This window comes from Trachymyrmex cornetzi, unplaced genomic scaffold (genome assembly GCF_001594075.2).
Source record: "Trachymyrmex cornetzi isolate Tcor2-1 unplaced genomic scaffold, Tcor1.1 scaffold687, whole genome shotgun sequence".
Classification (NCBI taxonomy): domain Eukaryota; kingdom Metazoa; phylum Arthropoda; class Insecta; order Hymenoptera; family Formicidae; genus Trachymyrmex; species Trachymyrmex cornetzi.
The window spans coordinates 68,998-95,338 of record NW_017300011.1 but is presented as its reverse complement, the minus strand read 5'-3'; the positions used below and the strand labels follow the sequence as shown (position 1 = coordinate 95,338).

The window sequence follows — 26,341 nt, the reverse complement described above, 5'->3', positions numbered from 1 at the left end:
CTCGCTACGATGAATTTTCACTGAGTTATTGCTATTTGAAAATATTAAAAATTAGTGCTAAATTTTAAGTGGCCCGTTTTTTTTGCGTATGAGTGTATTTCTTAATTTAAAAGTTGAAATTTGTTGCGCTACATTTTTGACAGTATAATTTAATTTTGCAATCCACTTTTTCAGAATGATTCAACGTCCTTACGTAAAATGGATGTTACGCATAGCATGTCTGAACAACCGTCAACGTCAGGTGCTGTAATGGGTCGGCCTTCGTCTGAATTTGAAAAGTCAAGCGACCGTACCAAAAGACGAAGAACCGCAGAAATGCGTCAACAACATACCACATCAGAGTTGGCATTCGCTACTGAAATGAGCCTTCGTTCTTCGGGATTGCGTGCAGCTGCAAAAATTGTTAAAGAAGTTACTACGGGATCACCGACACGTGCTTCTAAATACAAATTGGCATATGAAGCAAGTCTGGCTCCAGTTAAAAAGGAGGTATGCCCAGATGAAGCGCTTGCTTTCATCATTACCTCCAAATTAACTCGAAATGCTTACCAAAATATTAGGAATTTGCAAAAGAAATACGGTACTGTTTTTTTGCCATCGTACAAAAAAATAGAAGAAGCAAAAAAACGATGTTATCCCGATGATATCATAGTTACCGAGGTAAGCGCAGAAGTGAGACTACAGTCACTATTACATCATATTTCGCAGAGATTGTTGCAAGTACAAAACGATGTGATAAAATCGTTATCACAAGAAACTGTTGGTAAAATAACACTCATTATGAAGTGGGGATGTGATGGAAGCTCGGGACAAAGTCAATACAAACAAAAATTCACTATTGCTGGGGTTTCAGATGGAAGTATTTTTTTTACATCCGTTGTCCCATTGCAATTGGTAGTCAGACATTCGAACAATGCAGAAACGATAATTTGGAAAAACCCACGACCTTCATCTCCTCGATACTGCTCACCACTCATGTTACAATTTCTGCATGAAACAACAGAAGCCACAAAAGCAGAAGAAAATTATATTAATGCTCAGATTGTTGATCTACAACCATTTTGTACAATCATCGACGAAAAAGAAATTGAAGTAAACTATAAGTTAGTTTTAACCATGGTAGATGGTAAGGTAATTAATGCATTAACAGACACTATATCCTCAATGCGTTGCCATCTGTGTGATGCAACATCAAAACATTTTAATAACATTGATGAAATGATACAACGACCAATAAATACTTCCAATAAATACTTCTTCGATTTGGAATATCATCATTGCATGCGTGGATTAGATTTTTTGAAATGTTTTTACACATCGGATATAAAATTAATAATGAAAAATGGCAAGCGCGAAAACAGAGTGAAAAGGATAATGCCGCTCAACGTAAAAAAATTATTCAAAAAGGATTTCACGATGAGTTAGGACTTACAGTCGACTACCCTAAACAAGGATTTGGCAGTAGTAATTATGGCAATACTGCTCGTCGTTTTTTCAAAAATTGTTCAGTGTCTGCTCGTATCCTTGGAGTAGATGAATATTTAATTCATAGATGTCACGTCATTTTAGACGCATTGACAAGCGGCTATGCAGACATTCTTCGGTTTAAAGTGTACTGTGAAGATGTTGCGAGACAAATTGTGGAACTCTATTCGTGGTACAAGATGCCTATTGCAATACACAAAATCTTAATCCATGGATACAAAATTATCGAACGGGCACCATTGCCAATTGATCAGCTGTCGGAAGATGCCCAAGAATCTAGGAATAAGGACATAAAAAACTACCAACTACACCACGCTCAAAAAACTTCGCGGAAAAACTCCATGTCGGATATTTTCCACAGGCTTCTGATATCATCGGATCCAGTAATCACCAGCTATTGTAATGTACGACCAAAAGAAGGAAAATCCCTTTCTTCCGATGCATTGCAATTGCTACTATGCCCGAATCCAGGTAATCATGTTCTGGAAGAAATTCTTGAGCATGAACATGATGGCGATGATGAAGATACTGATTCTGTCTCTGAAACCGAGTCTGACTGACGACGAATAAAATGTTGATGTACTCATTTGTAAAAGATGAAATACATTATTTATTATACGAAAATTTGTTAATATTTTATTGCTAACCCAACGTTGACAACGATTTTGTTATCAGGAACCTCGAAAACTTATACAGGTACTTCTTCATAAAAAAAAACAACTTTTGTACACACTGACAGCGAAATTGACGGCTGTCAACTGTCAAACATTGAATTTGACATCAAATTCGTGATCAGCGACTTTGAAAACCTATATACAGAAACATTTCATCGATTATGAAGCTTCCTTGACTTATGACCAGAGTTTTGAGTGCGCTGCGCCTGTGTGATGGCGTAACAAACAACTGGCATAATATAATGGCATAATATTATGGCATAATACAGTATATTGAATACGTTTACCTTTATTTTACCAAAAATAAAATGAGAATATTATGATAGTCAGATACGGTTGATTATACAATGCGTTTATGGATAATTGGACTAATAAACGAGTTGTACAATCAACCGCCCCGATAGCAAAATGTTAGCAATTTGGGGCCAAATTGGCAAACTCCATCAGATTTCGACTACAAAACCATTTGTGTCCGCAATTGGCTATGGATTTGTTGACAAAGCATGTTGACAGGCTATGCCAGCAGATTGGTGGCAGAAACCGAGCAGAGTCTGCTCGAATCAGATTCTGCTCTCAATCTGCTCTCAATTTGCCGTCAGTTTATGCAAGACTTTGCTCGCTTTCTGCTACCAATCTGCTGGCATAGCATGTCTAGCAGGCTTTGTTATATTTCTGGCAGCAATTTGCTGACAACGTCAGATAATACGAATTCTGTATACCATTTGGTGCCTTTGTGCAATCAAAAATTGGTAACAGGCTCTGTTCAAAATCTAGGTCTGTTCTTTTTGGCTGAACTTTTGCACCAGTTCATCTTTCTTCCTTTTCTCTCCAGGAAGAAAGAAGAGGAAGAAAGATGAAACTGGTGCAAAAGTTCAGCCAAAAAGAACAGGCCTTCTGTCTCCGTAGGCTTTGCTATCAGGGGCGTATCTGACCATCATAATATTTTCATTTTATTTGGTGAAATAGAGGTAAAGTTAGCTTCTTAGCTTCATTAGTATGAAAGATTAGTTAGGAAATTTGTACGTATGTGTGAGATATTGCGTGGTAAGTATATAAAGTATGTTGATGTGTCGCATTTTATCGGTAAAACAGCGATCTCCTCGGAGTACGAGCTTCATTCTATTGTCAGTAGATCGGAGCATTATTCGGAGTTTCGGACTTCAGGGCATGGTGGATCGGTGGATGGTGGAATAAATCCACCATGGCGCCGCCGGTGAAATCACGGTGCGCGTGCGCGCGCAAATTCCTCCGGCCTCCGGCCTTCAGTAAATATTGGCTTTTCAGTAATTCAGTCATTCAGTCTGGAGTTTCTGTCGTCTCTGGCTGTATCGACCCCCTGTTTCCATTTCTAGAAGCGAGAGTCGTTAAGTAAAGAAGTCTCGAGTTTCGGACCGGCTCGTCTTCGGATTTGGTGCGAGTGAAACGGAGAGTGTGGATATGTATTTATTTCCGAAGGGTAATGTTAAACTTTTTTTGTGATTATTCAATACACGTTCACTGTAATTCTAATGTTATTTTAAAATACATTTCAATTATTAGGTAGACGATAACACGATTACTGGGAATTTCATTTAGAACTAATCGGTTTGTCTATCTGCTGTTGTCTGCTGTGAATCCGCTAATCGAATATTCGCAGGTGATAAGCTCGCCATTTGCAAACGCAATAACGCGCAATACCGCATAAGAATTTTTTTGTAAACTTGTACGAGCTGACAGTTATTTAATCTCACCAAGGAAGTGTTTCGTAAGTAAGGGGATCTCATAAGTAAGGGGACTTGAAGGTTCATTCTTTAATAAACCTGTTTTATAGACCTGTTCTTTTTACTGTAAGGCCGTTACTTTCGACAATTTCAAAGATTTGAAGCTTTGAAAGAATTTTTGAAGTTAACAACAAGATAAACATCCCAGTAATTAGACATATATCTATGTCTGAATATTTACACAAAACTTTATTTGTTTATATGATTATTAATCTCAAATGCTTTTTAAAATAATTTTTAAATACAATTAAATTATAATATTGTAACACAAAAACACTGTTATGTTACAGTTATGTTGTTAGACAAGAAATTATAGTAATAGCTATGTTACTGTCAGATAGTGCTTACTCATCAGTTACATTGCATATGAAAATGTATAGTATACTTAATAATGTACACTACAGAATATTTATATGCAATATTTTTCAAGAATTAGGATCTTAGAAACCCTGAATACAAACATTTGCTTTTTGCATATGCGTAGCTGCCACTAATTGATGGACTATTTCCTATAGAAAGGATACTGGTATCCCACGATTGAAAATGGTGAAAGTAGCGCTATGGATTACATGCAGACTCGACAACATCGAGGAACTGAAGCCGTCTGGGCCCGAGTTCAGATGGTGCCTCAAGTTCATTTGCTGTAACTGCAGTAATAAATCGGAGAAATGGAACTATGTCTCCCTGGACGAGTCGGTGCCATTGCAACGGGGCAGCGGGGCGTCCAATTTTGTATGCAAGTGCAAGTTCTGCCAACGAGAGAACTCTGTGACGATAATCGAGGATTCAATTAAATCCTTCACCGAGAACGACCAGGGAAAGTTTAAGAGTATCGTTGTGTTTGACTGCCGAGGTATGGAACCAGATAACTTCTCCGCGGGGGAAGGATGGATAGCCAAGGCTGTGAATGGTGGCAAGGAATTCACCGATGTGGATTTGAGCGAGGGCGAATGGGAGGACTATTGCGACAAGATTATGGAACCTGTTGGAATATACGAGTTTCAGCATATGTTCCAGAGGGTCAAGTGAAATCGTGTTTGGAAGATATACCTACCTGCCGCGTATTTTAGTCATCAGAATTTTATAACAGATAACGGATTTTCCTGCTAGTTAACGAAAAAGCGACACGTGTCTGTTACGTGTAAATATGTAAAGATATGCATTACAGTCTTTCATGCCTCTTTCACTTCTTGTGCACAGATTGTTAATATATAAAATGATATAAAACTATACAGGAGTGTTAGATTTCTCATCAAAAGGATAATTTGACTCAGATTTCTTTCATCATATAATAGTTAATAATAATTTTGTTAGAAATCATGAAAAAATATCTTACTTAGACTTAAAGTTTAAGAGAATATTGTTACACACACGTATGTACGACACATGTCATCGAACATGTTTGTGTAAAGAAACACAACTTGCTATATGATAAGAATTATTGCTTTGTAATAAACGTATAGTCATTTTGTAATTTGGAATATCTCTTCTTTGTATAGAAATGTATGTCCTCTGGCGCGATGGGGTAATATTTTTGCGCGCACAGAAAATGTTTTCGAGATCCTCTCTCGTCAAGGCAAAGAGTAAAAGCAGTACCAATCCAACGACATAATATAATTTATTCATAATCATATAAAAAAACCATTTTATTTCATAAATGGCTTGGTACACAAGAGATGTCGTTTGCAACAATAATTCCACTTTACCTCCTAGCACGTTCGGAGTTGCCGATCCATACCCTGCGTGAATAATCGAGTGACTAGTGTCGTTTTGCGGCAAGGGCGATGCTCGGAAAAGCCATGCCGCTTATCGATTCGCGAATCGATCCGGACAACTTGCCTCTCCTCCGTCACCGTAACGCAAACTGCATTCTTGGAATGTCGATGCGATCGCATAAAAATCATCGAACTTATGACAACGACGCACTAATCCCGCCTTACGATTATAAAAAATTAAAATATTCCTTGATTAAAAAATTATGTTATATACAGTGTCTTCATTTTTTTTTCACGTATAAAACTCGAACAACTTCCCACTTAACGATACTCGGCGTATCGCGCAAAGACTTTCGCTTACGATCGGAGTAACTCTCGCAGTTCTGTCTCCACAATAAGCTACGAAAAAAATGACGATGAATCACGAAAAGAAATCATAGAGACAATATTTATGACAATAAATCACAAATTCGAAAGAAACGAAGAGAGGAAGAAACAAATGTGTAACTTCGTTTACTTGACGATTGCCTAATGCACTAATGCTACGCTATATTTGTCTAATGCTTTCGTTTACTATGCTTCCTAATATCTAACACAAATAAATATATCGCGTGCGCATTACAATCCGCCGTTCCCGGAGAATCTTTAACGTATTGAATCACATGTAAGTAATCGCTAAAAATTTTTAATTTAACAATCGATAACGCTATCAGTCTATTCTCACAAAAATATCACTATGACCGAACATACCGTGTCGACGATACAACCAGAGTCCAAAATTGTGAAATCGACTGAAAAATTCAATAAATAAAATAAATAACACAAACTTTCAGAATCTTCAAAACAAATATACTCTTTAAAAAATAAAGATATTAACTACGTGTCTTTTTAAATCGCTTAAAAATGTAATTTAGAAAACCACATAAATTTGTTACTGGAATGAAGTACACTTGACTCTGGCTCACATGGAAGATTTGTAATTCGCTTGACGTAACTCGAACAATTATCCTACTAGCAAATTGAGGTTTCTAAAAACGCTTTAACCATGATCCTCTAATATTACGAATATGCATCGCTGTGCGCTTTTTGATCGGTTAAACGGCTCTAGTCTACTATCTAGCTAAGCTATCGTCTTTGGTATACTAATCTGGGGGATGCTTACTTTATCCAGAGAAACAGAGGTGATTGTTCACGGGGAAAGATTTCGTTTCTGGGGATACGAATATCGCATGGAAATAGGAACATTACGAGTAATATGTGTAAGCTAGCTGGTTATGGCGTTCCCATTATGTCTCACGGCGAGGAACGATTATCAGCAGTCCTGTGTGAAAAATAAGTGGCGTTTGCAGATAAAGAATCGGACGCAAACGCGAGAAGCAAAATTATAGCTTTCTCCACTGGAAATGGAAAGCTCTGTTTTGCAACTGCCTCTTACATCGCGTCCAATTCACTTCGCAGTGAAAAAGGTGCACATGCCATAAACATCATATTCTGCAACAGATCAAGTTGGAGGAATCGAGACTGCTGGGGAAGGAAAAAGCTGTGACTTACACCTTCATCTGGTGTGTTAACTTTTTCATCTCTATTATAATCTGCATTATTACATACCTTCCACGTACGGCTTGTCTCTATCTGCTTAGTTTATTTAACTGTTTGGGCCTCAATTTTTTATTTTTCGCAAAGTGCTTATAAAAATTAGTTATATCCATAAAAGTGATTAGATATATATCTTGCTTAAGGAGCTTATATGTAGGAGGTTTTGTTTGTCTCGGTGAGGCTCAAACGGTCAATAAAACATTTTTTTTAACATCATCAGCTATCAAAGATCATCGGACATCTAAAATCTCCCAAATATGAACTAGCAACGATTCCTTTACCTAATAAGACCAAGTGTCTTGCTCGAAATAGTAAGAGGTATCATCATGATTTTCTTTCTTTGTATTTTTTTTTTTGAGATTTCCTGTAGCCGCCGTACTGGCGTCACGAAAAGTAGGAATATTCGTAGGACATTCGAATATTCACATCGAGAACACCTGGAATTCGTACGAAGCCAATGATTACTGATTATTTTTAAAAATCAAAACTGTTCTGTTTTACTTCAATATCTTCAAGAAATTTTACGATATCGTATATAGTAGCGTAGATAGCATGATTGTGTCAATTAGCATTATCCTTCCCCAATCCATCTCGATCAATACTGGGCCGTATTCCTTGGGCATATATCATTTAATGTCTTTCTAATGTCTAAATCGATTATATATGTTTTGAATCGCCTATCTGCTAGTGTATTCGGCTAAATTCGTGATTTTCTAAATCCGTTAGATGGATATATGCTAAATATCTATGCTTTTTGATACTGTTATACTCATTCGCATGACTTACTTTTGACATTTCTTTCTAGGACTTTTCGCTATGTTTCCTTGTTTCTTCTAAAACATCTCAAAGACAGACACCCGTGAATAGGCCCGTTAGATGTTGAATAGTCTAATTGTAAGCACAGTCCTAGAACGCTAACGGGGACTCTGTCAAGGGCCTAGTACAATCTCAACCTAGTGCGTATTATCTCTTTCTTCTTGTTTCCTATTGCAAATTCCATATATAACATACTAATGATCGATAATATTACACTTTGCACTATGTATATTTGAAAAAATGTTAAATATAGTAATATTTAATATAGTGATAGTGATTAATAATATTAATTATTCTATTATAATTATTTAATAATGATATATCGATTATTAATAATTCCACGTTAGCGTTTTAGAACTAATCTATTGTAATTCGACGATCTGCAAGAATTTCTCGTCTGCCGTCATTTCCGAAAGAAATTTCGGAGCGAGCATTGCGATGATAGATCGAACGATGAGATATGAGATTCTAGCTAGTAAAAAGGCTAATCTACAGTAATAAATGAAAGTTGGCCTACTCGCGCGAAATCGCAAACTAAAAACGATGAAAAAAAAGGTTCGTGAGAAACGTTAATTATTGCGCGAAACGAACAATAGAGCGGAACAATGCCCAGCGAGGATACGCGACACACTCAATTTCAACTCTCTCTCCCTCTCTCTCCCACTCTCGCTCTCTTTCTCTCATATCACGTAGACGGACAGAAAAATAGAGATTTGACGTGCGTGTTCGCACTCAGCCGACCCTGATATCGTCGAGCCCGAGGAGGTTTGCGTCATCGTAATTCGGTATTCGGTGCGCATGGAATAAACGCTGCGCTTAATCAATACTTCTCGCAGCGCGCGGCGGCTCGACCAATCACGAATTCGCCGAGAACAGGACTGGTAACTTCGATCTTGTCCATCCGGCGAGCCCTCGCGAGGAACAGGGCGATGTCGTAGACGCTGTTAGTCGTGCGGCACAATAGACCGGAAACGAGTCAGCCGGTCGGATTCAAGGCAGCTCGTCGGTCAACAGGCTCGTCGGTTCCAAGCAAGTTTGCTTCAGGGTGGCCGACTGATCTTCGAGGCTGCGCTTCAAGCTCTCGATTGTCTGCATCAGCATCTGTCGTCGTAGTTGGGATAGCTGGTGCTGAAAGAACTGCGAGTCCTGAATGTTGTTCGCGTTTGCCTCGGCGGCTAATCGCTCCTGCCGCAATTGCGCTACCTTTTCCTTCAGAGATCTCCTCGAGTCATCTGCGTAAACAAAATAATATTAATAGATGAATAGCGACTGCGAGATTCAATTAAATCAGCAATCAAGACGCTCTCTTAAAATTAGAATGAAACAGTCAACGTGATTTTAAAATTAAATTTGAAAAATTTTATAATACGCAGGATATTAAATATTAAATATTTTACTAAATCATATAATTAATCATTGAGAGATACAAATTATATGTATTAAAATATATCTTATATGTTTGTGTCATTGAATTTGATACAGCTGGTATTATCAAAGAAAGAAATTCTTGCGTTTTATAAAAGAGGCAGATATAAAAGAAACACACCAGTATCATCGGTTGCTGTATCGCCGTCAGAATTTCTTAGCATAACATGTTCGCCCAATGTCTTTTGTATTCTACCATATGTCGCGCTTCCGGCGTATACTTTTCTTTTCACTGGCTCACTTTGCGGGCAGTAGGAAGAACCTTCCTTGATGGGACCCATATCGACTGATCTAAAGATGTTTTTCTGTTATAAATGTTCAACGACTGCACATTCAGTATCGACATTAGATTGGTATTATAATATTATAATTATCATTAATATCGAATGCAAATTTCTTTTAGATTAATTTTAAGTTGGTTCTCTTGATAAATATTATAATATTACAAATATAAATATTTAATGATATACATAACAAAGACAAAAGCTACTTTCTTAAATCAATTTCAGAGGGAATAACAAAACATTTTTAATGTAAAGAGATTAATATTTCTAGTTTTGCATTAAATTGCATCTAGAAATTATGCAAGATTTTTTCTATTAAGTAGTTATCACAACCTGAATGTCATCAATGGAGCCCTCCGTCTCACGTCGCACTTTTCTTCGGAATCAGACGAGCTGGATGTCACTCCTTCCTCCTTTGTCGTTTCTCTTGCGGAGCGAAATTCCTTTCTACCTCCGCCGAGAGAGCCTTGCATCATCCCGTTCGCGTGTATCTTCTCCCCAAGAGAATTGTTCGCATTCACGGTTTCCGGTTTCATCCCACCGTTACAATTCAAAGCGATTCGAGATGATCTGTTGCCGTCCTTACTTTCTGGCTCGCCGTTACGCGCCCGATGCATCTGCTGGTTCATCAAACTCCTGCTGGGCGAGCTCTGGGGTGTCGTTCTGCGCGTCATCGCCGGCGAGTCCGGGCATTTGGACAGTTCGTGCTGCCGAAAGACAGGCGGAGGCTCTTTCGGCACGAAATTGGCTGGCGAATTCCTTTCCATAAATCGATGAATTGGAGAACACGGCTGAGCGAACTGCCGTTTGGGACTGGTATGCTCCAGATCACGAATACTGCCGCTCTGTAATTCCGGCTGGGAATTACGGCTCTTGGACAGCGCTAGTTCAATATTCAGCTCCGTGTTCTTGATGAGTTCGACGCGTTTGTTCGCCAGACCGTTATGCAGTTTACGCGACGGCGATGGCACACACGGCGAAGGACTCTGGTACTTCTGCATGCTCACCAGAATATTCTCTGCCTCCAGGATAAGCTCGCGATATTTGCGATCGGCCTCCTTGTCTGCCTCAATCAGCGCGATCTCCGACGCGAATGTGGTCATGTACGTGTTGCCGGTCACGTGGCGTCGCACTATGTTGCCGTTCACGTAACTTACCTTGAAGAGAAACAGAATAATAGTATAATTTAAGGTTTTACTACGAATATAACTAATGTCATCTCAAGAGCTGGAAATAAAAACAAGAATTAAAAAATGCTAATAAAATAATCGGTTTTAATTGCGGAAGATTGAAAAATGTCGCTCATTTAATTTACTATAATAACGACATAATTTAAAAACTATGTTTTCCAGAAAATAAGTTTAAATATTTTGAATCATTAAAATTTTGTAATATTAATTTTAAAATGTGATTTTAATGTAATAATTGATTATAAAGGAATAAAAGTTTGTACTTTTAAAGTAAATATTTTCTTTATTCTTTATGCACCCATTTTTTATAAGTATAATTAAAAAATGACAATTTAAAAAAACAATTTTTTAGTTACTTGTGACATCGAATAGATTAGGATCTCACCGAGTTTGACCGTCTCTTCACGATCTCATTCTCCATCACAGCGGGTCTGATGGTTGACGGATTGCCATTCAGTCTCATCGGGGAGAGATTTTTATTCACGTCGTGCTTCCTGCGTCGCAAGCACATCGGCGTACCGCCCACGCTCCTACTGCCCTGATTGAATCCTGAATTCTTCAGGAGCATCCTCTCAACCAGCACGCGGTTCAGATTCGCCGTCTCGTCGTCACATCGGTCTAGATTGGGCTTACGACGTTGCGATATCCTCTTCTTGCGCTTTTCACTTTGCTTATCATCCATCTTTCTATGTCGCGTGCTCTGTCTCTTCGTGCTGGTTCTCGTATTTACGTTTCTAGCAATGTAACAAAAATAAATAATGTAATTTAAACTCATTTGGCATGTTACAAACAACGTAAAATGCTAGACTAATAGCGTTTTCGACTACAATGGGTTATCGATCTGGGTTGAACGAGGAGATAACCATTTAATATAATCGTGGAACAGAGTCCTCGAAATCATTATAAAATTCATGTGAAATCTTTATGTATAATCCGATAATTACATATGTAACCACGAGAAATCATTATATAATATTAAGTAAAATCTTATATTTTACCAAATGACTTCATATGAAAACAAAATTATTTGTAATCAAATGAAATGATATAAAATTATGTAATCTGTGGGACAATACTTTAGCTAGTAGTTATCCCTTCGGGGTTGAATTAATGACGTTATATGCTTTATTAATTTTAGAGCATATAGCATCAATCAATAATAGAGCATGTGACATCATTAATCTCAAGTAGGTTCACTGCAGTTGAAAACGTTATAAGCTCTTGACAATTTAAGCTAAGTTTCTCGGAGCTTACCTCTGAGAGATCTCGTCCTTAGTCCTACGCTTGAGGAAGGACTCACGGAGCCTGCTACCGCGCCGGCTTAGTTCGCTGGTAAAAGTGAAGTAGGTGCAATGACCGGTATTGGGAAAGTGGCCACCACAATCGAGACTGTCCAGATCGAGGAATGAGCCGTTATCGATGTAATCAAGTTCATCGTTCTCAAATGGATCGTTCTCATCGCCACCATCCTGACCGGTGTCGATGTCTGATAGCGAGTCGATGTAATCCTCGCAGTCAGTCGGGTCACTGTCCGACAGGATGTCTGTCTCTTTTTCGTACACGTAGCTCTCGTCGAACTTGCCCATCATCTCGTTCAGCGTGATGTCGTCCTCTGACGAGCGCACGCTGCGCGTCACCGAGGACGCTGACGAGCTGCTGCTGCTGCTGGCTCGTCGTTGCAGGGCCAAAGAGATCTTCGGTCGGAGATCCATGCCCGATGTGATTCTCCAGTTTTGATTAATCCTACGCAAAACGCATTATAAAAATTTTTGAAATATGTATTTGCAAAGTTTGCTTATGAATATTAAGTCAAGATTCACTTACAGATAATAGGATTATTTCTCTTATTGATTTTTTTTCGTCGGTCTAATTTTTATTTATAATCAGAAATAGGATTCTTTTTCTTATTTGATTTATTCTTACTGGTTTAAATTTTATTTATAATAAAACAACCATGGCTTCAATTCAATGGACTATCATGGATATAAAAATAATGATTGAAAATTAATCTAAAATACGTCAAATTGCAAATGCGAGTAAAAAAGAGTCATTCAAAAAGAAAAAGATATATGTATAAAAATATAAAATGAATGATATGAACAAAAACGAGATTTTATTTCGATTTGTTCTATTTACTCTTAATTTAGCTTTTAAATTTTATCTTTTTTAATTCTTAATTTAGCTTTTTCTTTAAAAGCAATTGTATAAAGCTATCTAGGAATTAAGTTTGTGTATAGGCTGTGTGTTGTGTCGCCAGTAAATTTCTTTTAATCAAAATTTCATTTTACGGAATATAATAACGTAAATATATACAATCAGCATAAAGTGTACACGCAATTTGCAAACCAAAGCACATACAACGGACTGCGCAATTCGAGGACCAACAATAATCAAATTGCAAAAGAAATTACGTCGGTCGACGGTATCACGTGTAATCAGCTTGTAACTGGGAATTAAAAATTAAATCTGGCGTAAAGGGGAAAAGCCCGTTTCCATAATTGCGGGTCGGCGGCCAATAAAGCACAGTTTTGCGGATCTTTTCTGCTTCGTAGAACTTTTCTAACCATTGGCTTCTCCTTTAAGTGTACCGCCCTCGTTCCGTTCAATTCCAGACCAAAGACTGGAAAAGCCGATGGATTTGAAGAAAAGAAAAACTCTTCGAAAAAGGATACGCCGTCCGCCAGCAACTTACGCAATTAGAAGTTTTTCCTATGAGAAATTGGATAAGTTCCGAAAGAGTAACGATACAGCTACAGAAATATATCGGGTACTTTTACTTTAATTTTCTCGCGTTTCGCTTCTACATTTTATTTCTTCGCAGTCCATTTTTAGTTTTCATCTTTTACCTTCAGTCAGATAATCTTCTAATCCGATTCATCTAATTCATAATTGTCACTGTAATCATCTAATTTTAGCAATTAGATTTTTTAAATAATTTAGATTAAATCTTTTTTAATCAAATATATATATAATACTTTATCAATTTTCTGGAAAAAATAAAGATTAGAGCATGAATCGAGGAGAAAGTGATAGAAGCATAAACGAAACTTCTAGGAGGCGAAAATTGAGACAACGTAACGTAAAAGAAGCGTCCACTCTATGTTTATGTTACATTGTTTCAATTTTATGTCCTAGAAATTTTGTTTATGCTTCTGTCATTCTCCTTAATTTACGTTCCAATCTTTATTTTTGCTAAGAAATCGATAAGCTATACATTTGATTGAAAGAAATTAAACTAAGAATCATAAAAAAAATCTAATTATTAACATTAAATCATTACAATAATAATTAGATGCCAAACATTAAAAAGCATTACTTACGGGCTTCGGCCTGCACTGAGGCTTTCCTGACGATGTTCCCTCCTGCCATGAGGCTCCCTGCCGTTCAGATTGACATCGCTGGCGCTGCCGGAGGATTCCGTGAGCTTCAGACCGGAACTGCTGCTACTTTCATCCAGGGCGAGCCGCGATTTCAGGCCGTTCGTGCTAGATCCGGAGGAGTTCGCTGATAGCCATGGGTTCGTCCGGATGCGGGAGCGTTCGCGAGGCGATTGCACTGGAGGTGAGACCAGCGGCGGTGGTATCGACGACGGTACTGGCAAATTGTTTCTCGTTGAATCGGCGGAATAAGACTCCGTTCTGCGATGAGAGTTCTCTTGCTGTCTCGGCTGATGCTGTCTTTGACCGTGATTCGTCGATGTCTCTGCACTCTGCCGATTTAGAATAGAAATATATAGATAACGGAAGGAGAAACGGCTTTTATATTTCATTAGTTTTATCGATCACGGTTAATTTATCTTTTCCTCTTTGTGTACGATAATTAATGCGCTGCGATGTAAAAAGGAATAGAAGATAGGTCAAACTGTGCTTAAAATTAGCTAACGTCAACGAAATTGGCGAACCGTCGTTTCTTTTTAATGAGATAGTGCATGTTTTAGCGATCGTTGGTCAGGAGAATAAAAATAGTGATTCTTGTAAAAGAAACATATGTGAGCATTTTTGCCGGTAAGCAAATTATTTCATCAGCATAAAATGTCTACAGTAAAATTCTTTCTATTAAACTGTGTTATATAAATAAATTAATTAATTATATAAATTAATTTTTGTGCATATTTTTCAACGTAGCAATAAGGAAGAAGTTCTCCAAAGATATACTATTTATTTATTAGAGTCAAGAATATATATATATACAATATAATTAATGTTAATTAATTGTATGTTATATAATGTCAATTAACTGTATATTATTATAAAGAAATAACTTGATCAATTAGTTCCTATAGTAAATACCCAGTAAGCAAGAAACATTTTGGAACATTTCAGCAACATTGTAGTAACGTTGTAACATTGCTACAATGTTACTGAAATGTTCCAAAATGTTTCTTGCTTACTGGGTAATTAATTAATTTTTATATTAATTAATTATTCTTAAAATAAAAGATATAGGTATCTTTGAGAACTTCTTCACTATTACAAAGAAAAATATATAATTATAAATATCTTCTCATAATTTGAAGAAGGAATGGCTTTTAGCTGCGGTAATGATTATTCTCAGTGATATATACTTTTATTTTTCTATAAAAAATGTTTTTAGTTTATGTTATAATTGTTTACATTTTATTTAAATAAAACTCCATGATTGATCATGACCTGAGTTAATCAATTAATTAATTTGTATAATACACAATTAATTTCTCTAGACTGTGCAGTATAAGATATATATTTTGGAGACGTCTTCCTTATTGCTCCGTTAAAAAATACGCATAAAAATTAATTGTTCATTCATTCAACCCCTCAAAATTGGCTTTTCATACTAGTCATTTTGTCCCCTGTATTTTCTTCCTTATCATCAACCCAAATCACAAACTCGATCGTTTCTCTCCATTGTGCAGAAACGGAGTCGCGCGACACGCAATCGATCACAGTCCTTGAAGAGGAAGGATTCATTTTTCACTCCACCCATTAACGCTCGATATCCTGGTGCGCATTTCGCGACAATAATACATCTCTCTCTCGAGTCGCGCAAGTGAATCCCGAGGAAGAGTAGAGCAAAGTAAAGTTTCCGGACTTTTTCACCTCCGTGCTTCGAGAAGAGCACGAAAATGCGGCTAATAAATATTTTTTTCCCCGCGACAAATAGTGGTACGTGCGTCGAGAATAAAAGGAATGGGTCGTTGCACCACAGCTTCTCAGGTAAGCTCAGCATCCGTGAGATCCACCAAGAGAGGGATTCGCAAGCCTTCTTTTCCTCTTGGTTCTTTTTCCCTCGTACTCCCCCGTAATACATGCCATGACGATAAATGCAACTTCCAGAATGTATACTTCTTGCTTGGCGACAGAGACCGGGTGTCGTTGAACTCGCGGTCTCAAAGACCCTGCGGCGAACAAGAATCCACGAGACGTCGCGCCCGGGGGTGCATTTCAGCGAAACGACAGCAATCTCGTGCAGCGGACTCGAAGCGCGCATTTACTTTCGGCCTATAAACTATTTGAGGGCTGAATGGAGTGTGACGCGTTTGATGGAAGAGCCGCGTCGTGCTCTCCTTTTGTGAATATATCATATCGAGATATCTCGAAACTTCGCAATAACGAACGCTCCTGACGTTTCTCAAACCAGATCTGAACTAAAATTTTGTTTGAGAAGATTCTCACGCAGTTACGATAGTTCTCAAAGAGATAATTCCCGATTTTTAATAATTCTGTAAGTCTTGCGTTCGAAAATTTTGGATTCAGCAAAGCTATAACTTGTTGCGCGAATTCAATGTCTATGACTATGAAAATTTGATAGTTCAACGAAGAAATTATATTTGTAAGCAATTATTAGTATGCTAATTTAATAACTGATAACTTCAGTTAATTATTTGTTATAAAAACTATTAATAACAAGTTTTCTTTATTACGATAAAAATATACATCTTAGCTAGCATGTTTTATTAAAAATTTTTTTATTTATACATGTATTGGATTGACTTTCATAAAAAAATTATCTCTGCTGTAATAATAAATTTGCTGTGTGTGTGTTAATAAATTTTATTACAACGAATATGATTATCGATAATCGCTAATTTTATTCAATTATAAAAAAACTTTGCTATTTTAGTATAGAAAACTGATTGTCCATATGTTACAGCTGTAGATTTGCTGAATCAGTGAAGTTTTAAATTGTTTTAACAAATATTTTTTCCATGCTTGATACAAAAAACGTTGAAACATACACAGAATTTGATTTAAAATAATATAAAAATTTATAAAATAATTTAAAAACACTCTTTAAAGCTTTTAACTATTCATCACGATTAATTTTTAAAATTGAAATAATGATGTCAGAAGCGAGAAAATACATATTAAAATTCTTGCAAAAAAATATATTAAAATAGAAATATTTTTTAATGAAACAATTGCATGTGATGGAATACACTTGTAAAATACACCGAAAACTCTCTTTTTATTTCATAATAGAATAAAATTATATTTATCTCAATTTGACAGTTTTCACATAGCTTGTTTCGCTTTCTGGTTATGCATAATTTCAATTTCAAATATAGGTATGGTTATTTATTGAGTACCGAAACACAAAGAGAATTTTCGGTATAAGTTATAAATATATTCTATCGATTGCAAGTGTTATTTTACTAAAAAATGCTCGCATTTTAATATAGTTGTGCAAGAATTTTCTTTAAGTATTTTTCTCATTTCTGACATCGCAATTTAAGATGGCTACAGTGAGTAGGCAAGAGTCTTTATATATATACATCTCTTCTTCAATTAAAAGAAGATATTTATAATTTATATTATAATTATTATATAATTATAATATATTTATCTTTGTATAGTAACAAATATATAACTCTAATTAATTTTTTAAGAAATTATATGAGAAAATTGAAAAGAAAAGTATCATAGCTGCATTTACACCGAGAGAGTTTCCTCGTTAATGCGTTCCTTTAGGAGCGAATGCATCTTTTGATAGTTTCGAAAGGACGCTAAGTGTTATCTCCTGTCTGACCTGTCTCAAGTTTCAGAAGTTATAGACAATGCACTTACCTTGTGCGGCGTGCTCGTTCGAACTTCCGGCTGACCGTTGTCTCTGGTCATGTTCGTCGTGCTCGCAGTTGACTGTCCCCTATCTTCGACTCTTCCATTTCCTGATAGAATACTGCTACCAGCCGGAGGCAGGTGATCCCCTGCGTTACCTGGCGGCCTTTTCACCCTGGTCTTGTTGTTATTGTTATTGTTATTGTTGGCGGTGGTGGCGGCACCGCTACTGCCGTTGCTCTGAAAGTAATGAGTGCCGGTCCTGATATTGATGTAATACTCGGGCGGAAAACTGGTGCCAGGCGAGGTGCCGTCGGTTGAATAGCCGGTCGAGTACGCGCTCTCCGGCGAGGAGAGGCTCACACTTCCGGCGGTACCGCCGGAAGTGCCGGACGAGGTGGTCACTGTCGCACCGTAGTTGCCCCCGTGCAACCGAATACCGTCCACGTTCTTCGTCGGCGAATCCACTGGATGTACCTGGGGAAAAGATCAAAAGGTCTTTTAAATCGTACTTGCGCGCGCGCGAATTGCATTCTAATTTTTTTTTCTGTGCAGTTAATTTTCTCTCAATAAATGATATTTCCACTCAATATAAATTGATGATAACAATCATAATAACAATATTTTCACTTAATATAAATCGATAGCAATAATAATGATTATAAAAGTGCTTATTTAAGATTATCACACAGAAAGAACAATTTTGTTGAAGTATGTAAAAATTTTAGCTAGATATAGACCTGAAAACAATTTTATCAAATTAAAAAAATAATTATGTACTATATAAAATTTTTAAACATGATGAGTAATATCGTAAGTTTTGACATTCTAGCAACTAAATTAAACGTCTCAATTAATTTGATAGTCCAATAAAATTATTTTCAGATTGGTATCTAGCTAAATTTTTAGATACTTGAGCAAAATCGTTCTTTGCAGAACAAGTTTTGCAGATCTTTTAATGATAATGTTGATGATCACGCGTTTAAATTAAACCATAAATAATGTACTGAATCAATTTATTGAATAATTAATATATAAATTATAATATTTGCGAAACAGATCAAATTATTTTCATTAAAAATTAATCAAGAATGTACACAGAAATATTGAATGTAAAAAATACAAACGTAATAAATATTTCTATAAAAAATTAATGTGTTTCAAAATGATGAAAGAGGCACTTACTTTAAAAAAATTATTACAAAGTATCTTTTAGGTTCAGATTCTTCGGAACAGCTTTCAAAAGTCAAAAATATTAATGATCTTCAAAAATTCACGTTTTATGTGATAATCCAAAAGACACACAATAAAAAGAAAGAATGTATAACCGCGATAATTCATAAATTCAATACTGTCTGCATTAATGTACGGTTTCAATAAGACAGTCGTCCGATGACTGCACAAAATCTGAGGATACTGCGGCGATCTGCAATGGATGGCGTGAAAGAACGCAGGACTAGTCGCCTGCCGGGGTGTGTCGAGAAAAGAATACTGAACCCTTTTTCTATCCGCCTTAACGATAAGCGTCGACGTGCCCTGGCAACTCCTTCCACGGAAAACGCCGACCTAAGGGTCTGTTAGCGGAGGAACGGACGGGGGTAACGAGCAAACGCTGGCAAGCAGTAGGAAAATAGGGGAAGCACTTCGCAAACTAGTTCGCCGATAATGACGATGAATCCGACGAGCGTGCACCTTTCGAGATATTTCGGGGCTGAGTACTCGTGAGCGATCGCGAGTGAAAGCAATTAATGTTAGACCCATATAAAATTTCGCAACGAAACGACTGTTGAAACAATAAAGAGAATTTGAAACTTTTGGAAATTGTACTGAAAAGTTAATTTTATTTGTACTAAGTGTTATATATTATCACGATAAGAATGTTAACCTAATCTTATAATAAAATATTGTGTTTTATTTTCAAACTGCATAAGACTATAATAAGATTAAGTACGTCAAGAATTTCTTATCTCGTTATTAGAAATTCTTTCTGAAATATTCTTTCTTTCGGAGAAAAATTTATAATATCAAGCTGCTTTTACACAGAAGGAGAGAATCGTATTGTAACAATATTATATATATAAGGATGTTTAAAAATGTAATTGAAATTACACGTGACAATGTAATTTCAATTAAAAAGTGTAATTTAAATCAAATTACGAAATCAGAGATACGGGAGGATCATGAAACATCAAAGATTTACTTGGGATTGTTTCGTAAAGTGACTGAGAAATTACGATGAGGTTGCTCACCTGATGCAAAGCGGGCGATCTGTTAGAGCTGTGGCTCCTGGGGGAGTTGCAGGTCGAGTCGAATCCCTTGTCGCCCTTCTTCCGGTCCTTCTTCTTTTTCGATCGCACGATGTGTGCCTCCATCCACGTGCGCAATTTCGTCCCGAACATGTTGCACACGAGTGTCGGCTAACGGAGCGGTGCCTCGTCGAAAATGCCCAAGTGGATAGAGAACTTCTTCCCACGATTATCGTCCGCCGGAACCGGCTGCGATCGCGTTATTTGCGCACACGGCCAGTGCTTGAGCGTTCCATTTCACGGTGAAACAGGATCTCTGTAACGAGAAGAGACTCGCTCGTTTAATCTTGGTACGAATCGCGATGATGGTGATTGAGAGGTGATCGAGAGCGCTTCTATGCCAGAGAACTTTGATACAAGCGCGTGAATGTAAAAAAGTAAAAAGATATATCCTATAGGATCGATTATCTTATCAAGTTTTATCTGCGTATGAAAAGTTCTAATGCAAAATGTTATGAAGATTTTACAAATTATGTATATATAAGATGATTATTAACAACAGTACTATTAATGTGTACTTTAATAATTTGAAATTATATCCTATAATATAATTTTTGCTTTAGCATAAAAATTCACTTCTAATACCAAATAGTAATTAATCAATGTGTATTTCAGAAACATAAAGATGTATGAAATTCACAAAAAATATTATTATGAGTTAAAATCCCGCTCGAAATATCAATATTCATTTATTTTGTATTATACATAAAAGAATGATTTTGTTGAGGTATCCAAAAATTTAGCTAGAAATAGATTTAAAAATAGTTATGTAGGACGCACAAACTAATAGCTAGAATATCAATCTTTTGCCGCTCATCATGCTCTAATTTCTTACATAATTATTTTAATGATTCAAAAATTATTTTTAAATTTCTGTATCCAGATAAATTTTTTAATATTTTAGCTAAATCCGTCTGTTATTGCAATCTAACTTCGTTAGAAGTTAAAGTCGTATATATTTCGCGGAACGTGATGTAATTATAGTCATGGCATAATTATAATTGATCTACCTATTAGACTTAATCATTACGTGGACAGACGATCGCGATCGCCAGTGTCAGGTTTCGTTCAGTTCTCTTGATCGGATTACCTCGTAGATCACCATGCGCCGTTTGTCGTGGGCACGATTATTACAGCATCGCGTTACATCGCTATTTACACATTGCTCCTCGTACGATTCGTTCCACGGGATCATTAATAGTCTGCGTTACGACCACGAAAGCTCGTATTAACATACTAAGTGATCCGTCATCGCTTTTACGCTATTTTTCTTATCTCTAAACGTAGACGAACGACGGGCCATCAACCTGAGCTCGCCGTTCCCTGATCTCGCGAGACAATAAATCTGTAACGGAAGATATATGCACGCCATCGTGTAAACTCCCGTGTCGCAAAACGTGGATTTATGTGATCGCCAGTGAAGAAAAAAATATCATGATCGATCTCGTTTCAATGCCGACTTTTACACCTATCTGCAGAGATATACGAAACTTATCGCTTCGAGATTTGATAACAGATTTAAAATAAACTTCTCTTTAAGTCTTGTTATTCAAATAAAATGGAAAATTCAATCTTTGATCCTTTACGTTTTAGGAACTTCGGTGAGATAAATTTTCTACCCGCGTTCGTTGAGTTTCAAATCAAGTGAGACACTTGATTTTCTTCGACCGTTCTCATTACGGCCGGGGGTGGTAATCAGCAGGCTAAACTTAATTAGGAATCGACCACCGGGGGGTTGAGCAATTTAACGGACCGAATAATTAATGCGCCACGTGTTCGAGAAGACTGCACTGATTTAAACCGTTTCCAAGATCGCATGAAAAATAAACACTACAAAATTTATTTCGCTGTACGATTTTACGGACCATATTCCGTAATTCTTAACAATCTTATTATTGAATAATTGTGTAGAAAAGAAAAAGTCGTCCACTAACGACTTTTCTTTTTCTATAGAAACCTTCGATAATAATATCATTAAGGATTATAGAATTCTGTAAACGATAATGATCCATGAACAACAAAATAATAACAAAATTATTGTAAACTCAATAACATCTAGCTATTATCCCTAGCTATTATTGAGTTCAGAATAATTTTATTTGTATTTTTTGTTACAAAATAAGAAATTTTTTTACTAATGATAATCGTTAATAATCAATAAGGATTACTGAAAAGGGTCTTAAACGTCGAAGAAAGCGGAGTCTGAAAATTTCGATATTGAAGTTACTCCTGCCTAGTGTTTCATCAAGATGAGATTTCTTGTCTTGAAGAGCATTTCTTGTCTTGTCTTAATTTTCAAGACAAGAAAATTCATTTTTCTTGTCTTGACCATTTCTTGACATTCCATTTCTTGTCTTGAATTTAAGAATCTTGAATTTCTTGAAATTTCTTGATTTTTTAAGAAAGGCCTTTGTGGCTCTTTGACTACGTTGCGTCGTAAGAAATAATAAGAAAACATAGCAACAAATTGAATGCCGAGTGTCGTCTTGTAGTTTACTATGTTTAAATTCATGGTTTAAAAGTGTGCCTATAATGTCCATTATGCACAAATCTATTAATAAAGATTAAAAATATTTCTCAAATTATCATTTTTAATATCATGAGGTTACTGCCAAATGTAACTATTTCAGATTATTAGATTCCTGAGATTATTTTAGATATAATTATTATTATCATATTTATTATTATTATAATTACTATATATTTTAATCATTCCTGATTTAATTGATACTATTAGTAGAAGTACGCAAATGTTTACACATAATATACTTTTGCCAGTAATCTAGCAATATTCATTTTATATATATTCCTTTACATAAATATAAAGGTTAATATGTAGTACAATAAAGACGTATCGGTGAGTATGATTTAATTTGGTTAGATCAGGGACTTCACTTTTTCAATAATCGATTTACACTCTGTTCATATGCTATTTTGCTATTAAACGAAAAGGTATAAATATACATTTCTGTATTATATAATCTGTTAAATACCAATAAATACAATTGGAAATGTTGAAACCTAACTTATGCAAAACTTTTCGAATCAGAAATAAAATATTAAAACATTAAAATAATAAAATATTAAAAATAAAAACTGTCACTGAAATTCAAGAAATTTCTTGACTTCTTGTCAAGAAATCTTGGTCTTGATAATAATTTCTTGTCTTGTCTTGAAATTAATTTCCAATTTCTTGTCTTGGTCTTGTCTTGATTCAAGACAAAATCAAAACAAGATTTTTTGAATTTCTTGATCTTGATGAAACATTACTCTTGTCATACACTCAGAAAAAAGGTTGCTTCGATTTAAAGAAATTTTCTTTGCTATACGATTAAAGAAAAAAATTCTTTGATTTGTGAAAAAATTTCTTTAATTTACACATTATTTTTTTAAATCAAATAAAATTTATTTGATTTAAAGAAATTTTATTTGATTTTAAAAAATAATGTTTAAATCAAAGAAATTTTTTCTTTAACCGTATAGTAAAGAAAATTTCTTTAAATCGAAACAACCTTTTCTCTGGGTGTATTAGAAGTGAGATTAAATCTTATCGCCTATACGTGTACTACAAGAGCAAGGCGTTATTTTTCAAGGTTCCTGTACTTTTAAAGAATCTTTTGAAGCCTTCTACATTTATAATATTCAATTACGTTGAGCAAGTCGCCGCTCCTGTTTGCCATCGTCGATTTATGCCTTCGACGAGGAGATACAAATTTGCATAAATGCGATCAAAAGCCGCAGATTTCGGAAACTGGCGGTAGAGTGATCTCTTTATGGAAATAAGCGGATAGGTGCTGTCGCACCAACTTTCAAGAAGTACCAAAGAGGCTTTAGTCCAGACCGAGTTTTAATCAGGGCTTTCCGTCATCGTCTTGAAACTTTTTAGGTGTAAGAAAATGACGTTGAACGCATCGTTTTTTAAACAGCTAGATCGCCAACTTGAATCTGTCATGCACATTGGAAGTTTGTCGGATGTAATAATCTCATTACATACAGAATTAACAGAGTTAATTAAGCTCCGTGTGGCTGACAGAATTTTGTGAAGCATTAAATACAAGCTGGCGGAGAATAATACAATCACAAATCTCCGCTTTTGCCCTTCCGGCTTAAAAGGGCTTACAATAATTTATAAATTCCTCTTTCGCTTATATTTCCACTTTTATACGATCTCGCTCACTTATATTGTTAATATTTTAGTACCACTTTCACGCCAGTTAGTTCGTCCTTCTTCTTCTTCTTTCTCTTTCGTTTCCTTTCCTACTATCTGATCAATTCTGCTATTTGGTTTTACGTTCTGCTATAAAATTTACAAGCCTCTTCTTGCTTTTACCATACTCCATATTTGTTCCAATCGCCTACGGAAGAAACGTGATGCGAAAGAATTCCATCTTCTTTTCTGCTTTTCCCGTATCCATATCGGTTTTCCTATTTCTACAAGTTATTGCGCCTTCCATCTTCTCCTAAAATCCACAAATCGACTTCGTTATTCCTTGCGCATTTTTTATTCATTCCCATCATCCACAGAACAGAGATATGATTCCTCCCTCAGCCGGGAACCATCTCACGTATGTCTTCCCCCGTATATACCGCATGCTATGTGCAAAAGCATACACGCTATGTGCGAGTTGTAGATGGATATATGTAAACTTTGTCGTAATGCATATTTATTCACGAAGCCAGACTCCTCGATCTTGGCGCGGTGCTTATCAATCTTCAGACTAGAAAGGGCTTTTCGCGAAATAAATATTTCGTCGACCGCGCCCGCGTCATCGTCGTCGACGCGATTGAATCGTCCTGCGCATCTCTTTCTCCTGCCTCCGACTCGAAGTCCTACGTGAGCAGAAACCGGAAAACGAAGACGACGATGATGACGGCAACGACGCCGACATCTTCGAATCGAACGCGACGAATTTCTCGCGGGAATGACGTCGTGACTGGAGAATGGATGAATCGAGCTTCGCTCGGAAAATCACGATTAAAAAACTGAACAGAAAAAGACTGAAAGGATTGATATCCTGTAAGATGAAGATTTCTATAGATCGATTCTCTAAGGAAGTACGTGGCTCTGACTTGGATGGCGTAAAGAAGCGAATCAAGTCTCATTTAAAAAATGTTAATTACTTTGAATTAGAAAAATCATTTCCAAAGGCGATTAAATATTCAAAAAATTGTAACTAAAAAATTAGAATAAAGATAAGAATTTCTTTGAACGTCGTAAGAACGGAAAGAATAGTTTTGTTAAAAACTGAACTAGATTGTGAGTCAAAATAACTCCATTTTATAGATTTTATAATTTAAATTGAATAGTATTTTTATGATATTATAATTACGTTATTATAGGATATTACAATTTAATATTCAGAGCGAACTGTCGAGCAAAAATCAATTAGCTAAAGATGATATATAATATCGAACTTCCAGATTTGATAGAGGGTTTACTTCTCGCTTAAGGGAAATTTCTTGATTAAAAGCGCTTTCAAGACGGCATATCGAGCGACGTGAAATATCTTTCCCTCTGCTTGCTGCGTACTGCCGCGAACGAGTGCTCGTCAGATCTCTTAATCGCATCTGGCATCGCGACGCTCGTTAAGACGTCGCTTGCTCGCCTGCCGTTCGTGATGATCCGATTGCGTATGCTAACGCGCAAGTTATAACGCAGTTAAATTCGCCATCTCAGTCCTTCGTCCTTGCCCTCGCCATTGTCTTCTTCGTCGTCATCACCAAGTCCCGGGATTTCATTTCCATAATGTTTCGGCGAAATTTAAGGACATCTAGAAGGATAACCAACCCTCGGAACCCGGAGAGGAATCCTCGTTAGTCTGGGACCGCAGTCCCCATACTTCATCCCTCTTCTTCCTATGCCGTCGTATTGACTTTGTGCGAACAAAGCGGTTCACTTTGAACCACTTGCATGTTCAATTCATGAAGTTTATACAGTTTGACAATTACGGAGTAGATCTCTCTCTCTCTCTCTCTCTCTCTCTCTCTCTCTCTCTCTCTCTCTCTCTCTCTCTCTCTGTCTTTATCTTTTTGTCTCTCTTTCTTGATGGCGACCA

The 26,341-nt window shown here is 36.4% G+C and overlaps 2 protein-coding genes across 5 annotated transcripts in view; one reads left to right on the top strand and one right to left on the bottom strand.

Moving 5' to 3' along the window:
• Positions 1 to 3,425: 3,425 nt before the first annotated feature.
• Positions 3,426 to 6,479, top strand: LOC108767540 (UPF0587 protein C1orf123 homolog). 4 transcript variants are annotated; one of them, XM_018517471.1, is made up of 3 exons: positions 3,426 to 3,615; positions 3,699 to 3,795; positions 4,435 to 6,479. In XM_018517471.1, the coding sequence occupies exon 3, from the start codon at positions 4,463 to 4,465 to the stop codon at positions 4,946 to 4,948; it is 486 nt and encodes a 161-aa protein (XP_018372973.1). In that variant the 5' UTR covers positions 3,426 to 3,615; positions 3,699 to 3,795; positions 4,435 to 4,462; the 3' UTR covers positions 4,949 to 6,479. The 4 variants fall into 4 exon arrangements, with proteins under 4 accessions (XP_018372973.1, XP_018372971.1, XP_018372972.1 ...); XM_018517469.1 differs by having other exon boundaries at positions 3,699 to 3,903; XM_018517470.1 differs by having other exon boundaries at positions 3,699 to 3,907.
• A 1,999-nt stretch (positions 6,480 to 8,478) lies between these two features.
• The window catches only part of LOC108767543 (uncharacterized), a 69,252-nt gene continuing 51,389 nt past the window's right edge, over positions 8,479 to 26,341 (bottom strand). The window contains exons 2-9 of the mRNA XM_018517475.1: positions 20,229 to 20,541; positions 17,989 to 18,456; positions 14,266 to 14,654; positions 12,200 to 12,688; positions 11,331 to 11,679; positions 10,089 to 10,912; positions 9,593 to 9,762; positions 8,479 to 9,278 (exon numbers count right to left, since the gene is read on the bottom strand). Coding sequence (XP_018372977.1) covers positions 9,037 to 9,278; positions 9,593 to 9,762; positions 10,089 to 10,912; positions 11,331 to 11,679; positions 12,200 to 12,688; positions 14,266 to 14,654; positions 17,989 to 18,456; positions 20,229 to 20,378 — 3,081 coding nt within the window. The 5' untranslated portion in view covers positions 20,379 to 20,541 and the 3' untranslated portion in view covers positions 8,479 to 9,036. The remainder of the gene's footprint in view (positions 9,279 to 9,592; positions 9,763 to 10,088; positions 10,913 to 11,330; positions 11,680 to 12,199; positions 12,689 to 14,265; positions 14,655 to 17,988; positions 18,457 to 20,228; positions 20,542 to 26,341) is intronic.

What these genes read in the sequence shown, in the direction of transcription:
- LOC108767540 (XM_018517472.1), top strand. Translation starts at nt 4,463, where the DNA reads ATGGTGAAAGTAGCGCTATGGATTACATGCAGACTCGACAACATCGAG.